The sequence below is a fragment of the Halichoeres trimaculatus genome, unplaced genomic scaffold (assembly GCF_033239565.1).
Source record: "Halichoeres trimaculatus isolate MK-OKI-2021-1 unplaced genomic scaffold, fHalTri1.1 fHalTri1_scaffold_19, whole genome shotgun sequence".
NCBI classification, from domain to species: domain Eukaryota; kingdom Metazoa; phylum Chordata; class Actinopteri; order Labriformes; family Labridae; genus Halichoeres; species Halichoeres trimaculatus.
The window spans coordinates 23,669,451-23,684,246 of NW_027437197.1; the positions used below are offsets into that span (position 1 = coordinate 23,669,451).

The 14,796-nt window shown below is 41.6% G+C and overlaps 1 protein-coding gene across 9 annotated transcripts in view; it reads right to left on the reverse strand.

Moving 5' to 3' along the window:
* Window positions 1–14,796, reverse strand: part of map2 (microtubule-associated protein 2) — a 150,740-nt gene that overhangs the window by 21,429 nt on the left and 114,515 nt on the right. For 5 of the 9 annotated variants that reach the window (XM_074694331.1, XM_074694328.1, XM_074694332.1 and 2 more), the window contains exons 7-12: window positions 11,537–11,752; window positions 7,910–8,200; window positions 3,938–6,784; window positions 3,598–3,840; window positions 1,925–2,062; window positions 961–1,022 (exon numbers count right to left, since the gene is read on the reverse strand). In XM_074694331.1, coding sequence (XP_074550432.1) covers window positions 961–1,022; window positions 1,925–2,062; window positions 3,598–3,840; window positions 3,938–6,784; window positions 7,910–8,200; window positions 11,537–11,752 — 3,797 coding nt within the window. The remainder of the gene's footprint in view (window positions 1–960; window positions 1,023–1,924; window positions 2,063–3,597; window positions 3,841–3,937; window positions 6,785–7,909; window positions 8,201–11,536; window positions 11,753–14,796) is intronic. The other 4 variants (XM_074694330.1, XM_074694333.1, XM_074694334.1 and 1 more) reach the window with 4 other exon arrangements.

Below are 14,796 nucleotides of genomic sequence, written 5' to 3' on the forward strand. Positions count from 1 at the left end.
GTGGAAGAGCAGGCGACTCTCCATGCCGGACACGAGCACAGCATTGCAAGGTTAGCACAACATGAGCAAAGCATTGCAAGGTTATATATAGAATAAATGTGTTACATTGAAAAAAAATATATATTTTATTGTTAAACACTGATATCTTTTTATCACATGAACACAAAAAAGTACCAAAAACTGGTACAGTTGAGTACCGGTACCCAATGCCAGGTACCAAGCAATGGTACTGTATCATTTCAAATGTGAAAGGTACCCATCCTTAGTGAGCAGCATGAAAATGTCCGCTTACTCTGTGTTCAATTTCCAGAAACAATACACCACCATGGAGTTAGCTCCTGTTGAGTTCTAAATGCTACAGAGCAACCCGTGTTTTAGAGTTAAGAGTGACCGTGCTAATTGCTAACTGCTAAGCCAAACGTGTCGGTGATTGTCAGCTGAGGGTCACAAATTAACAAGGTCACACTTTACACTAAAACACCAGCCACTGTGAATTTCTAAATCCAGTTTTTACTACATGTATTTGGTGTAAAATTTGGTTTTAGGGGCGAGGATGTGGGAGTTGTTTACTATTCATCAAACAATTGTTATTTAGAAAATACATGAGTTGTTACACCCTCATATTGCTTGACAAGCCATTAAAGCTCAAAAATTCTCATTTTTATGACATCGTCTCTTAGAAAAGCAGGAGCATATTTTTAAAATTATTTTCAGCGAAAGCAATTCACCACTGCAGAATTGCTTGTAAAGTTAAGAAATATATATCTGCAAATGGGACGGAAAACTTGCATGCAACATATTTTTTGTTTTCAAATATTTGTCTTACACCCTGTTGGGTGAATGTGGCTCATGATAAGTCTACAAAGACAAGTTTCACTTAAAATAAGACAAAAAGTTGCTTTGATTTCAGTTTTTGCAGTGTGTTTCACAGGTTTTGTATGGCTGACTTTCTCTACTCACCGATGCTCTGTCGCGAGACTGTCTGGCAACACTGAGAGGTCGATGGCTGTCTGGTAGCACCTCTGAAAGAAAGACAGAAACAAAATATCAGAAAAGCAGAAATAAAGATCCACTTTAACCTTCATACAAGGAAGGTGAACAAAGGAGAGCCTGTAAATGACCTGCAGAATTACATTAAAATCACTTTGTGTGTCCAAACCTGGCATGGTTCACAATTTGACAAGTCAAACGGAGTGGGATACTGCCCCTTGAGAGCCCTGCTCTGTTCAGATCTGGCAAGATATCACACAGAATGAGGGATTTTGTGTTATGTAAGTCAACCCTGGAAATAATCTAATTGGGGCAATGCAGCAGCATACTGAGCTTTCATCATCAGTGACACAGAATTCAGTTTGTCAGGGGAAAATGGAGAGCAAAGTGCCCCTGAGACCAGGCAGCGTTACAGACTGTTTATAGTAGCAGGTCCTTGAGCAAAGCCCCAAGTTGCTCGTTCCCTGGCAAGCAAATGGAAGAAGGCTTCAATGTGTGTAAAATACCAGAAAGGTTCTTCATGTCACTAACTGGTGAACAGATAAAGATGTAAAATAGACTACACAAAATAATGTTTTAGAATAAATCTATAAAATGAAAATAATGTGAACAAAAGCACAAGTCAAAGAATGACAACAAAAAATTATTGAAATAAAGTAAGAGTAACTTGAAACCATCTGACAATGATTTTAAGCTCAAAGTAAAGTTTCTTGTCAAAAACAAAATAAATGTGAAAGAAAACAAATGAAACCAAATGGTCAAAGAAAAGTTTATCAGTCTTTATTGTGATCAAAAACAAACACAGACACACACACATGTATGCCGAAACAAAATGAATGAAAAAAACAAACATGAAGCTGAGAGTCAATGAGTGAGAGATGGGTTAGAACTGGTGCTTTGGGGTTTTCCTGTGGAAAACACCTCGTATTGTCACCTGTGGTTCTCCTTCTGGGACAGGAGTGGTGCTGGATGGGCCGGGTGTGACGGACGGCTGGTTTCATCGCACTCCTCTTGGACGGGGACTGAGTCTGAGTCTCTGTTTTCTTTGTGAGCTCAGTCTTCCTTATCACGGCTACATTTTCAAGAAAACAGGGTTGTTGTCAAAAGCAGAGACGAGAATACAGAAAAGAAAAATTTATCCTAAACCCCTTTTACCTGTAGTATTTGTTAAAGAGGGGGCATTATGCTTTCCAGAATTTAAACATAAAAGTAAAAACGCCGACGTGCATAACAAATATAAGAGCTAAGAAATGAGAGCTTCACAAGACTTGCTGAAATTAAAGATGCTATGAGGAGGATCTGTTTTAACTGGACCACCTCGCCACCTTCTGGCCTGGAGTGTCACGCACACTGTCAGAAATGACTTTCTGCAAGGTGTGTGTTTTGGAACAAATTGTCTTTGTTCAAGACAACTTTTACCAGATACAACGCTATGAGGTAAGGTATTTATCAGTACAGTTACGCAGTGTCGTTGTTTAAAGTGTGACAGCAAGCAAACGTGGTAGTAGCCAGCTTTATGTAGTGCTATAGGCAGCCCAGTGCTCTTGATGTATCTGTAGGCTAACATGACAATAAAGATAAGATAAAAGATAAAATATACTTTATTGATCCCCGAAGGGAAATTCAATAAGTAAACACTGTCAGTTTGTAGTTTAGTAGCTGTCTATATTTAGCGCAGCTGGCAGCCCGTAGCTTTAAGACAAGTCTGTAATGTGTAAGGCCATCGACCAAGCAGAGCTAACGTAACCTAACTCTTCATTTTATTGATAGACTCTCAACTTTGAACAGACCACTGCAGAATAACTGCTGACTGTGGGTTGAAATCAACATTAGCGAAAACCGATTAGCTCCTGTGTTAGCCTTTAGCTCGTGCTCTATCTCTCTCCTGTTTATCTTTCTTCTTCTCTCATGTCTTTTTTCTGTCTGACAGTTAGGCTCCAGTGTCCACCATCACGACAAAATTAATCACAGAAATCATTTTCAGCAGAGAAAAACACAGATCTCTCATCTCACTTTCAAACATTGTCAGCTGGCGTCATGTTGTCACAGAAGAAACTACAAAGTCGCATTTCAAATTTACCTATACTGGTGATGATAATCTCATTTTAAAGTGTGGATTATAATCAGGCATATATCTAGAAGGGAGACTTTTTTCAAGATCACTTTTAAACTCCTCACAGCCCCTTTAATGATGATGATGTTATCACATAAGAATCTCTGGTTCATGATATCATAAGCTAAGGTCTAGCCAATCAGAGAAAAGGGGGCTTGTGGAACAGGTAGTCCTTAAAGAGACAGAACCTGAATTAAGTGTTTTGGATGGATAGTGAATAAACATCCTTTTTTATTTTTTATTTTTCATTTTTTGCTCTAGCTGTAAACTACATGAAGCTACAACAGCGCTACTGGAGGGACAGTCGCAAGCCTTAAAAAAAGAAGAATACCCCCTCTTTAAGGAAAAAGATGACAAGTTTTTCAAATTTAAAACCTTTGGATCAAAACAGATCTTGAATACAGTTAAGATGCACATGATGACAAACTTTGACTTCAGTATTCAGTTATCCCCCCCTGTCTAAGAACAAAGTGAAAAGAAGAAATCCTGAAAACCTTTTTTCTTCCTGACTTCCTCTCGTGGGATATACACAGGCTCTTTACGGACAGGTTTGCGCTCTGGTGTGGAGATTCTTCCTCTTGGCCGCCCTCCCTTTGCTTTTGGTTTGACCGGCTTTTCCATCTTTTCCATCTTCTTCTGTTGTGTCTGCTTGACCTGGGCCTCAGCCGGCTTTTTAACCGGGCTGCACACCTTGGGCAAAGGCTCAATTTGCTCTGTGGCCATACTCTTATCATCGTCTGCAGTGTGTGGAAACAGGGGAGAAAAAATAGGACAGTGTTAAAGTTTAAAGCAGAGTAGAGATGAGGAGAAAAGAAAAGCATCAAAGAGTTTCACCTTGAGTGTCGACCCAGGAGCTGTCCAGGATGGAGTCGTCGATCGTGGTTTCGTCTCTGTCGTAGCTCTCTGTTGGTTCCTCTGTGGGTTGAACCTCCTTCTCAGGGGACATGGGGGTCTCAGGAACATCACCCACCTCTTCTAGACTGGCAGCTTCTATGTCTGCTTCTTGGGCTAACTCTACAAACTCCTCCTCCTCCTCCTCTTCCTCCCCTTTCTGGCCAGAGACGAGAGCCTGTGTCTCAGGTGGAGCAGAGAAGCGAACGCTGTGTCCTGGTTCTTCTGCTTCATCGATGGTTTGAACCACAGTGATGAAGTCGTCTTCAACCGTCACCACGGATTCGATGGCAGCGTGGGTCTCTGGAGTCTCTTTCTCAGCAGCTTTCTCCATTTCTTCTTTCTCTTTTCGCTCCTTCTCTTGCTTTTCTTTCTCCTCTTTTTCTCTTAGCTCCCGCTCTAACTTTTCCTTCTCTTCTTTTTCTTTCAGCTCCTTCTCTAGCTTTTCCTTCTCCTCTTTTTCTTTTAGCTCCTTCTCTAACTTTTCCTTCTCTTCTTTCTCTTTCAGCTCCTTCTCTAGCTTCTCTTTCTCTTCTTTCTCTTTCAACTCTCTTTCAATTCGTTCCTTCTCTTCTCTTTCCTTCCTTTCTTTCTCCTCACGCTCTAACTTTTCCCTCTCCTCTCTTTCTTCTTGCTCTTTCCTCTCTTTTTCTTCCCTTTCCATTTTTTCCTTCATCTCCAGCTCTTTCTGTTCTTTCTCTTTCTTTTCCCTTTCTTCATTCAGTTTCCTCTCGGCTTCTTCTTTCTCTAGTCTTTCCCTTTCTTCCTTTTCTCTCTTTTCTGCTTCTTCCTTTATTTTCCTCTCTGCCTCCTCTCTTTCTTCTTTCAGTTTCTTCTCTGCTGCTTCCTTCTCCTCCATCATCTTTCTTTCTGCCATCTCTTTCTCCTCCTTGTTTATGCCCAGCACAGGTGAAGGCGTTCTTTTTGGGGAACCATAAATTTCTCTTTGTTTAAGCTTGGAAGGAGAGAGCACTGGAGAAAGCAGTTTATCGTCATCAATGTTGCTCTCCACGGATGAAGTCGGGGAAGTTTTGACTGGCCTGGCAATGCGGTCTTTGGCCACACCAGTCAGCTGATACACATCTTCGGCATCCACCTCCTCATACGCCTCCTGGTGGACCAGTTTCACCTTCTCCCGGAGCTCCTGGAGTTCTCTTTCCTCCTCTATACTGAGAGGCCTGTCCTCCATCTCCAATTTACGGATCTGCCTCTCGTAATCGGCGATCTCCGATTCTGATGCTGAGCCCTCTCCGCTTGCTTGTCTTTCAGTCTCACTCAGTGTCCTCCCACCTTCTTCCAAGGTCACAGTAACCGTTGGAGTAATAAAAGTCTCAATCACAGGAACAACTGGAGCCTCACTTTCAGGTTTTTTCGTCTCATCATCAACTTTTGTGGCCTGTTCCTCAGCAGAGTCTTCCCTCTCCACATGCATCTGGTCTTTCTCCTCAGTCGTATCAGCATCGCCTGATGTCTGACTCTTGTCCTCCACAGACGTGTCTCTGACTGCCAGTTTTCTAGCCTGCTCTGCCACTTTCTCCTCCAGCACTGAGTGTGTGAAGCTTTGTGCAGAAGTGTCTGTAGGGCTGAAGACATCTGCAGGGGACGGCATTGGCCCTGAATACTCACTGAAGACACAGTAGCCCATCTCCTCCAGCTGGCTGTCACTCTTTCTGGCCCCAGGACTGTGCTCCCCTGAAACTAGGCCAGCCATTGGGTCATCAGTGAAGGAGATAGCATCAGCCTGAAAAGACTTCCTCCGTGTGATTTCTGGTTCGGTGTTCTCTGATGCCAATCGGGAGCGTGTACCAGCAAGGTCCAGCATTTCAGGCAAGTCTTGCGCCATGACTGTGCCATTTTTATAGCCGCTTTTAAGCGGCTGTGGTGATTCCGGCGACTCCGGTTCTGGGCTGGATTTTGACACTTGTTCTGTGGTTCTTGGAGGAGATGATGAATCTGAAGTGACCGAGGCAGCCGTCTCCAGGATCAAGGGAGGGAAGGATGGAGGCTTATCCACTGACGGTGTCGTGACTGGAAGGTAGTCGGCAGATTCATCTAGACTACCACTTGTGTATGACATGATATCTGTGGCTAGAGGGGAAAAGTTTCTGGGTCTGCCTTGCCCACTTTGATCCATTGCTCCAATCGTAATGTTCAATGAGTAACTCCTCTGTTCTAAGGCCAGTTTACCAGGAGACAGCCTACAGTCACTGCTCCTGTCAAGAACTGGGAACATATTACTGTCTTCTGGACTCCGTTTAGGCTCTGGTTTATCTTCAGTTACTGTGTGGTAGCTGGTGTCCTGAGGCCTGGAGTCCCCTTCCTCTTCCCCAGCTCTGCTTAGTTCATAATAACCCTCACCCTTAGACTGCGGAGCCTCATCCACCTCCATTGCTGATGTTTCGAAATATGCCGACATGCCAGATCTGTCTCTTGCATCTTTCGCATCTGCTGCTTGAACTTTGCCTCCCATTGAGGTGAAATCTGGAGAACTAATGCTGCTGATTTCTACCACCTCCACTGATGGCTGTTTCTCTGACACCGTGATTGGCTCACCATATGCCGGCTGAAGTGTTAGAGTTTTGGTAGGTTCTTTGGCTTGGTTTTGGACATTAGGAGGTACGAAGGATGGCATATCCATGGTTGGGCTCTCGGGAACCACTCGTTCGCCAGCAAAGAACCCTTGGGCCTGGGGCTCAAAAAACTCCTCTGGGCGTTTCTCTGATCCAATGCTATCTGGGCTCATGGAACCACTTTTCTCGCTGCCCTGCTTCTCGGAGTCCGTCTTGGAGGCTGAAACGACATCTGTAAGTTGTCTGTTCTGATAACCAACAAGGAAAGACATGTTTTGCCATGCTGCAAGTGGAATAGTCATTAAGCCAGGAACTGGAAAGCTGATGTCGGAACAGAAACAGGCAAAGCTCTGTTCAGAAACTTACAGCACAATGATATGGCCACCACTGAAGAAGAACGGCGAGGTTATGGGGTCCACCAAGTCACAGATGGATGAAAATGTGGCATGGTAGGTGACGTATCGGCATGAGGCTGTGATGCTGATGTATAGGGAAAAAATAGTCGATGGAATGGATATTCATGCAATTCCTCAAAACATTTGATACAAACAAAAGAGCATTCCTGTCAGTCTTCCTAAATGAAATCTTTTGGATTCAATGTTCCACATAGTTTCAGCTACATAAGGTAAATTTAGGCTTTTCAGTAACTCCAAAGGAATACAAGTACAAATCTCGAGAAAGAAGCTGGAGAATGACAGAGGAATGCAATAAATTGTTATTAAATGCAAAAGAACAATTCAAAAAGTTGATGAATTGGGATTTTGCTGGTAAAATAATGCATTAGATGAGGTAGTTACACCAACACATCACATGAGACAGCCAACACAAAGTCCCTTGCATTTTCAGAACGCCGATTTTAACAATAATACAAGTTTTGGATCGAGAATGGCTGAGCAACTGTAAGTCATGGTTACACACACACACAAAAAAAAAATAATCAACACTGCACTTCATAGCAGCAAACAGCCATTTGTGAACACAATGAGAAACCTGTAAGCTTAAAGCCAGAGAACAAAGAACTGTTACTGTTACATTCAGCGCTACTTCACTACATCATACAGTGCGAAAAGGCCGGCCCCGAACGAACAGTTAGAAAATAAATCAACACAAGCGCAAAAATAGGAAATCATAAAAACCAGGTTAAGTAAAAAGAATGTGACTTTTTTCACCAACAAGCCTGTGTTGCCTTGCAGCCACAGCAGAGCGCAGGAGGGATTATTTGCCATTCCACCTGGATTATAATGCTTATGTCTTATGCTTATAGGTTCCTTTTTGACACATCTGCCATTCTCAGAGAGAAACATGAAGTTACATGCAGGCAGGGAGAGCAGAGGGCAGGACACACCTGTGTCAGGGCTCTCCTCACCCTCTGCTTCCTCCTCCGCAGAGATCTCTGCGGCAGCACTAGCTGCTTCAGCCAGCTCCAGGTCTACATCCTGGGCCTCGTCTATGGCCTCTGCCTGCTCTAAGGACTCAGCTTGGGGGCTGTCCAGCTCGGGCTCTTCCCCGCTCCATTGCTGGTCATCAAGAGCCGTGTCGGACTCTGCTGCTTCTGCACTCTCCTCCTCCTCCTCCATCTCCTCCTCTTCCACCTCTTCCTCCTCGTATTCGGCTGTAAGAGCCTCCATGGTCTCTTCTTCTCAGAACAGGGTGAGAGGGGGACACATCAAGACTACAGGCAACACAGACTTGGGTTATGTGAACACAGGATATGATGGGACACTTTCAGCTCATAGAGAAGATGACCTAAAGTGTACTGTCTTTTCACACATATAAGTACATTACACTTACAGTACAGTACAGACTGAATGTGTGCATGTGTGTGGGTGTGTTTCATTTTGTTCCCACTATTTTCTACTTTAGAAGCTTTGTGGACAAATTGTGCTGAAAAGGCAGTTCGGTGATGCCGACTAGAGTCACACTTTTTCTTTGATTTCTCAGTAAAAAAACGTTTTTAGTCATTTCTCTTCATCAAAATATAAAACAAACTGTTTGTAGAGGATGAAACAACCTTTTTCTTCTGTCCCATAGACCTGTCCCATCATCTGATGACTGAGGTTGTTTGAGGGGAAATAGGACAGAAATGAGGTAGAGTAACACTCCAAGGCCTAAAATTGTGCTGCTGTTGAAGCACCTCTATTTGCAACACACGCTCTTCAGATGCAGCTATGATGAGGCGCAGCACGATGAAATGTCAGACTCTTGACATTGCACGGGCTGGATTTTCAACAGTTTAATGGTCAATGTGGGGGTGTGCAGTTTGGCTCATCAGCAAGCCGTTACTATGCAACCTTTTGCGTAGGTTAGTCAAACTCTATTCCTAAATGTAGCTGCAGGTGACACAGCTGTTGGAAATACACTCCTGCTTAGGAATGGGTACTGAAAACCAGTTCCTGTCAAGAATCTAGAAGAAATGGCTCAACACATCAACATCATTAACCCTGATGTTTAACGATTCCCTTATTGATTCTTTACATTACACTTATATCAATTATTCACCCCAGCTATCTTAGCAGGTTGATAACAGTTTCCCAGGAAAACTCTGATTCAGGATTTCTTGTTTGCTTGTTTACTGAAGAACTGAGCACACAAAGAAATAAGGATGAGCATTGATAAGATTTTATCGATACTTTTACCCAGATCGATTCTGCTTATCTATGCTATCCTTTATAGATTCCCTTAGCAATTCCTCCTGTGAATTTTCTCTGTACTAAAAGTAGCTTTACAGGTTTTCAGGGTCAACAACATTAAACTGAGTTTATAAGTGAATAAATATGTAACTGGTCACTGGATCTGGATATCTCTGGGTGTAAATATCCAGAAAGAAGTTAAAATTGTATATCATGTGGCATTGATTTTCTGTTTTCGTCCATATTACTGACTCAAGTAGGCCATCTAGTGTCTCAAAGTGGTTATAGCATTATTCTAAGTTGTTTGGAACCTTGCTGTAATTGAAGTCAGCCATGAGTTTGCAAGTAACTTTTCTTTTATTTGCCTGTGAATATTTTGACATTTGGAGTTTTCAGTAGTTTACAAAAAGTAACTGATATGTTTCTGTGATGAAAATTGAAATACTATTTCTGCCAACCGGTGGCATGTCAGTGCAATGTCCCATATACATTACCTCAAGCTAGCACTTTTGTTTATCTCACCTTGGATAAATAAGGAGATTTATACCATGTTGAATGTATTCAATATTAATCTTCTGAGAGACAGTAATTTACATTTCTTTGTGTGTTCAGTTCTTCAGTAAAACTTCAAGCTGATAATCCTGAATCAGAGTTTTCTTTGGAAACATGATCTTACTGCTAAGCTAAGATAGCCGCGGCAGACAAGTTGAAATAAGGTCCGGCAGCTCTGGCATAGTGTAAAGAATTGATAAGGGTATCGTTAAGGCATTAAGAAAATATTGATGGATTGAAACATTCCTTATCAGGAACCCATTTTTCGATTCCAATTCCTACAAAGAAATGTACATTACTCTCTCACACCAGATTCCTATTTGACACATTCAACATGTATCGAATTTTCCTTTTTTTAAGTGCGTCAATTTTGGATCAAAAAAACTGGCTCAGTGTGCAAAGACCTTGATATTCTGTAAATGATACTGAAATTATACTACTTTTATACTACTTTTGTATATTTTTATTCATTTTTTATATTATTATAATTATTATATTTTTTATATTTATATGTATTTCTATATTATACAATTTATACTACTTTTCTACTACTACTATTATACTACTACTAATTCTTAAATTTGTAATTTCGTTGTACTTGTTGCAATGATTAAAAAAAGTTCTATTCTAATTTATTCTATTCTATTCTATTCATTTCTATTGTATTCTAAAACTCCAAATGTCAAAATATTAACTGGAAAATAATTTCCAACAGGAAGATAGAAGAAAATGTACGTGCAGGCTTGTGGCTGACCTCAACTACGGCAAGCACAATGTTCTGAACGACTCAAAGCATTGCTATGACTACTTTAAGACACTAGATTGCCTATTTCAGTCAGTAACATATAAAAAAAACAGTACCTGAGTATTAGCTGCATTTTGTACACAGAAAATTCACAGAAGGAACTGATGAAGGAATCAGTAAAGAATCAGCTAAATAAGCAAAATCAAGTGGGGCATCGGTATCAATAAAATGTACCAATAAAATGTTATCACTACCCACCCCTTCTCCTCTCTGATGGACACAAAACATTGAGAGTTCAGCTTGTGCATTCAGTCTCAACCACAGTAAAGTTGAAAAGGTTAGATATTTGTGTAGCACATGTGTGTGGTAAAAAGTCTTTAGGTGGTGGGTTGCTTGTGTGTATTTGAGACAACATTTTTTAAAAGAGAACTGTCATGTATGTATCTGAATGTGTTTGTGAGTGTGTGGAGCTGAAAGTCCTTCTTGAGTCTGAACGTGGTTCAGGCTTGTTGAAAGTATCAACACACAACTCGCAGATGATTGGTAAGGAGATTTTGGTGCATGGTTTACATCAATCATGCACCTCATCTCTGAGAGATGCAAGCTAGTTTGACCTTTACTTAAGTTCCAGTGTGGTGTTGCTGATGATAACTTTAGTGTTATTACATCCACTGAGTGAATCACAATGAGAGAGTCGTAAGGAAAAGTATTGTTTGTAGTAAAAGACAGCACTGCTATGTTAGGCTAAACAGCATGGCAACCACAGGTAGCAATGGCTATGGGTGAAATTTCAAAATAAAGAAATATGACTGTTAAACAAATATGAAATTGCTCGGATTTGGAGCAAAACAAACCTCACAAGGACACAAAACCACACACAAGACGGACGAAGAGACGAACGGACGGACGAAGAGACGGAAGGGATGAAAAGAGGAGGTCAAATCACAGAAGAAGGAGGTGAAATTTCACAAGGAGAAAGGAAAGAAAAAGAGTGAGAGAGAGGAATGGAGGGGGAAATGACAAAGAGGAACCATGCGTGGTTCACCTTCAATCTGTCTAAAGGCCACGGCCTGCCCTGTGGGGCGAGCGCCCGAGTGCGTCCACTCTGGGCTGAACAATGGGTGCTCATAGTACTCCTCGTCGGAGTGGTAGGGGTCGTCCTCGGGCACGGAAACTGAGATGGAGGGGGCGAGGAACTTGCACCTCTCCCGTGAATTTTGGAAGCGGCGGAGAGGCCCTGCCTCCTCCTCATCCCCTACATCTACAAACAAGACAGACACAAGGAGAAGAACTGCAGGGAAATCTGGACACAGGGACCAAAAGAGAGAGTAAGGAGGGACAAAAAGGAAGAATAAAACAAAACAAAAACGGAAAACACAGCAAAGAATGCCCATGGAAAAGACCTCGATATACGGCACGAACACAGAGACAGATGTGCCCTCTCTCGATCTAACAGTCCCTATGTTGTGTCAGTAGGAGTTGCACCTGCAGGCATTTGCACTACTGATATAAATAGGATGCAGATACAAAAATACACAATGTGAGGGTGTGTTTACTCACTCTGTGTGTTGGACACACCAGAGCATGCAGCACAGCTCCTAACTTACTTCTGAGCTAAATAGCCTAAAACTATAACACAGTAAACCTTTGTGTGTCTATCATTTGACATTACAGGGCTACTTCTGACTTTGGAGAGTTAACCTAGAGTAGCCACATGAAATAACAAGATAACAATTCTGTGTGATTGAAACTATTAGTATAGTTATTTTAATTACTTCATGATTTGAAGACAGTTTCCGCACGTGTCTAAAATGTTTATCTCCTTCACCTTTGAGGCCCTATAAAGCCAGTGCCTACTTCCTAAAGTAACTTTTAATCATGGACATTTTTTGAAGTGAAAGAGAGATACATGTTGAAAAATAAACAAACAAATAAATAAATAAGTAAATAAATAATAATAGAACAGACAACACAGGCAGAGAGAATCACCAGAGAGGGGAATGAAAGGAAAGGTCAAGGCTTGAGAGAAATTTAACACACAGGACATCGACAAAGAGACACTGACAAGCAACGTAAAAGTGACAAAGCTCTGGGGGCCAGCCATACTCTCCATTCAGAAAGTAGTACAGCATTCTGTTTTGTAACTGGTGGACTGAGAAATGATTCAACTGAACACTTTGACAACAATTAAAGTACAGATACAGCCACAGCTGTAGTAAGATGTGTTTTTGTTCCACTGTTTGAACAAATTCTTTGTCCCTAAACCAAACTTTGGGTCCATCAGAAACCACAAGAAGTTCAAAAATCAACTTCACCACCCACAAGGTTTTATTTAGCTTTACCTGTTTTTTTAAACCACTAAATGTTAATTTGGCAACTGGCTAAAGCTCAACACAAGTCACCTTTTACAAGCCCAAGGTAGGTCTCAAGTCTTGAAGTGGCAAGTCCAAGTCGAGTCTTTCTGGTTTTGGGAAAGACTGATCAAATGAAGTTCACAGAAAGAAAACACTAAAGTTCAAGTCAGATGACCTCACTCCTCAAGCCCTTGTGCTTCCTGAGCTAAAGATGACCCTCTCCTTATTCATGTTGGACTGTGAACCTCAAACCAGTTGACTCCTGGCCTGGCTATGCTTATTATGTTGATTTGTTTGTTGGAGTTAAGATAATCTGGTTTCAAGATGGTTTTATTTTGAAAGTCAACCAAGATATTTCAATTTAGTTTCAATGCTCCACTTTCTGTCCCATTCAATCCTCTCTGTGCAAATTGATGCGCCGTTGCACTGTCATCTGGCTTAATTTGAAGTCTTGTGTATCTGATCTAGAGGACTCGGACCTGCTAGAGCTGAGACACAGCAACAGAGGGAAACAAGTGTGAGTTGACACATTGACCTAAATTGAAACCTAGTGGATCTGTTGACATGACCAGTAAATTAAGACATGACCAATTAAACTAGAGCAGGTGCAGGTGATGTGTGTATCATGGCGTTATCTATGACATTAGTAGTGCTGGGCAAGTTAATGCGTTATTTTCGCGTTAACACGTCAATCTATTAATGCCATTGAATATTGTATCGCACATTAGTGCATGTTGCTCACATGCTTTTATTTTGTAAATGTCTGTTGCTGACCGCGGTGGAACCGGAAGTGAAATTGGCGGAAAAACACGATGAGTAACCAAAACAAGCATGGAGAAGAGGGGCAACGCCACAGAACTTAAAGGCGCTCTCCGCTTAGTGTATCAGTCCGCGCGCACGGCGTGCCAGATATAAACAAACGCAGGTAGTCTGCCAGGACGAAGAGACACAATGAGAACCAGAGCCTTATTTAGCGGTGTTTTTGTGTGAAAGCAACGCGCTGAAAATTCTCTAAATAAAGTGTGAATGCAGACTGATACCAGAGTTTTTCGGTGGGAGTCCGTTTATTTGTGTTTTTGGTCAAGTAAAATATGGCCCCGTCTGAGTGCAGAGGAAACCAGCAGAGGAGCAGGGAGGGGGTGTTTGGTGCGAAAGCACTGGGCTTCTGCTGCACAAAATCACTGCTGTAGGGGTAATTTCTGCCCTAAACCTTGTGATAGGACCCAACTTGCTCCATCCCCGAGTATCACTTTAATGCCCTGACAGTGGCAATAAGCTTTAATTTTGTATTTACATTTGGTAAATTTGATTTGCACTAAACATGTGATTTAACTATTACTGTATAACAAGTACTGATTTAGTGTTTGCATGACAGATGTTATGGAACTTTCACAATGCGTTTAATTATGATTAATCAGGGAAATCATGTGATTAATTACAATTAAAAGTTTTAATCGTTGCCCAGTCCTAAAAATTAGCAATTAGTATTCAGATGGTCATGTCAATGTGCCCAAAATACCAAACGAAAAGACCAAGAACAAGTCTCAAACATCTATGTCTGAGTTGAGTGTCTAGTCCCTAAAGGGCCAGTTAATGTCAAGTCACAAGCGACATTTTTGCGCAACTTCAGGACCACATGGGCCAATCCCAATTCTACTCCTTATTTCTTAGCCCTTTGTTTTGCTTGTGCACGTGTAGTGAAGGGGTTTTCCAATTTTTCGTAAGATCAAGGGTTACACTGCCTTTGAAACAAAGACAAACAGAGACCTCACTTGAAACCAAGGGGTATCACAAGTTTCCCCATGAGCAATATTTGTAAGAATCAGGTATCCAATCCTTTGCTACTCCACGTCAATACTAGCCATGTTTTGAAGTGTTGGTTGTATTTTGGAATCGCTTGCTACAACAATCTAGCTAATGCTGCTATAGCAACAGTTAAAGCTAATAATAG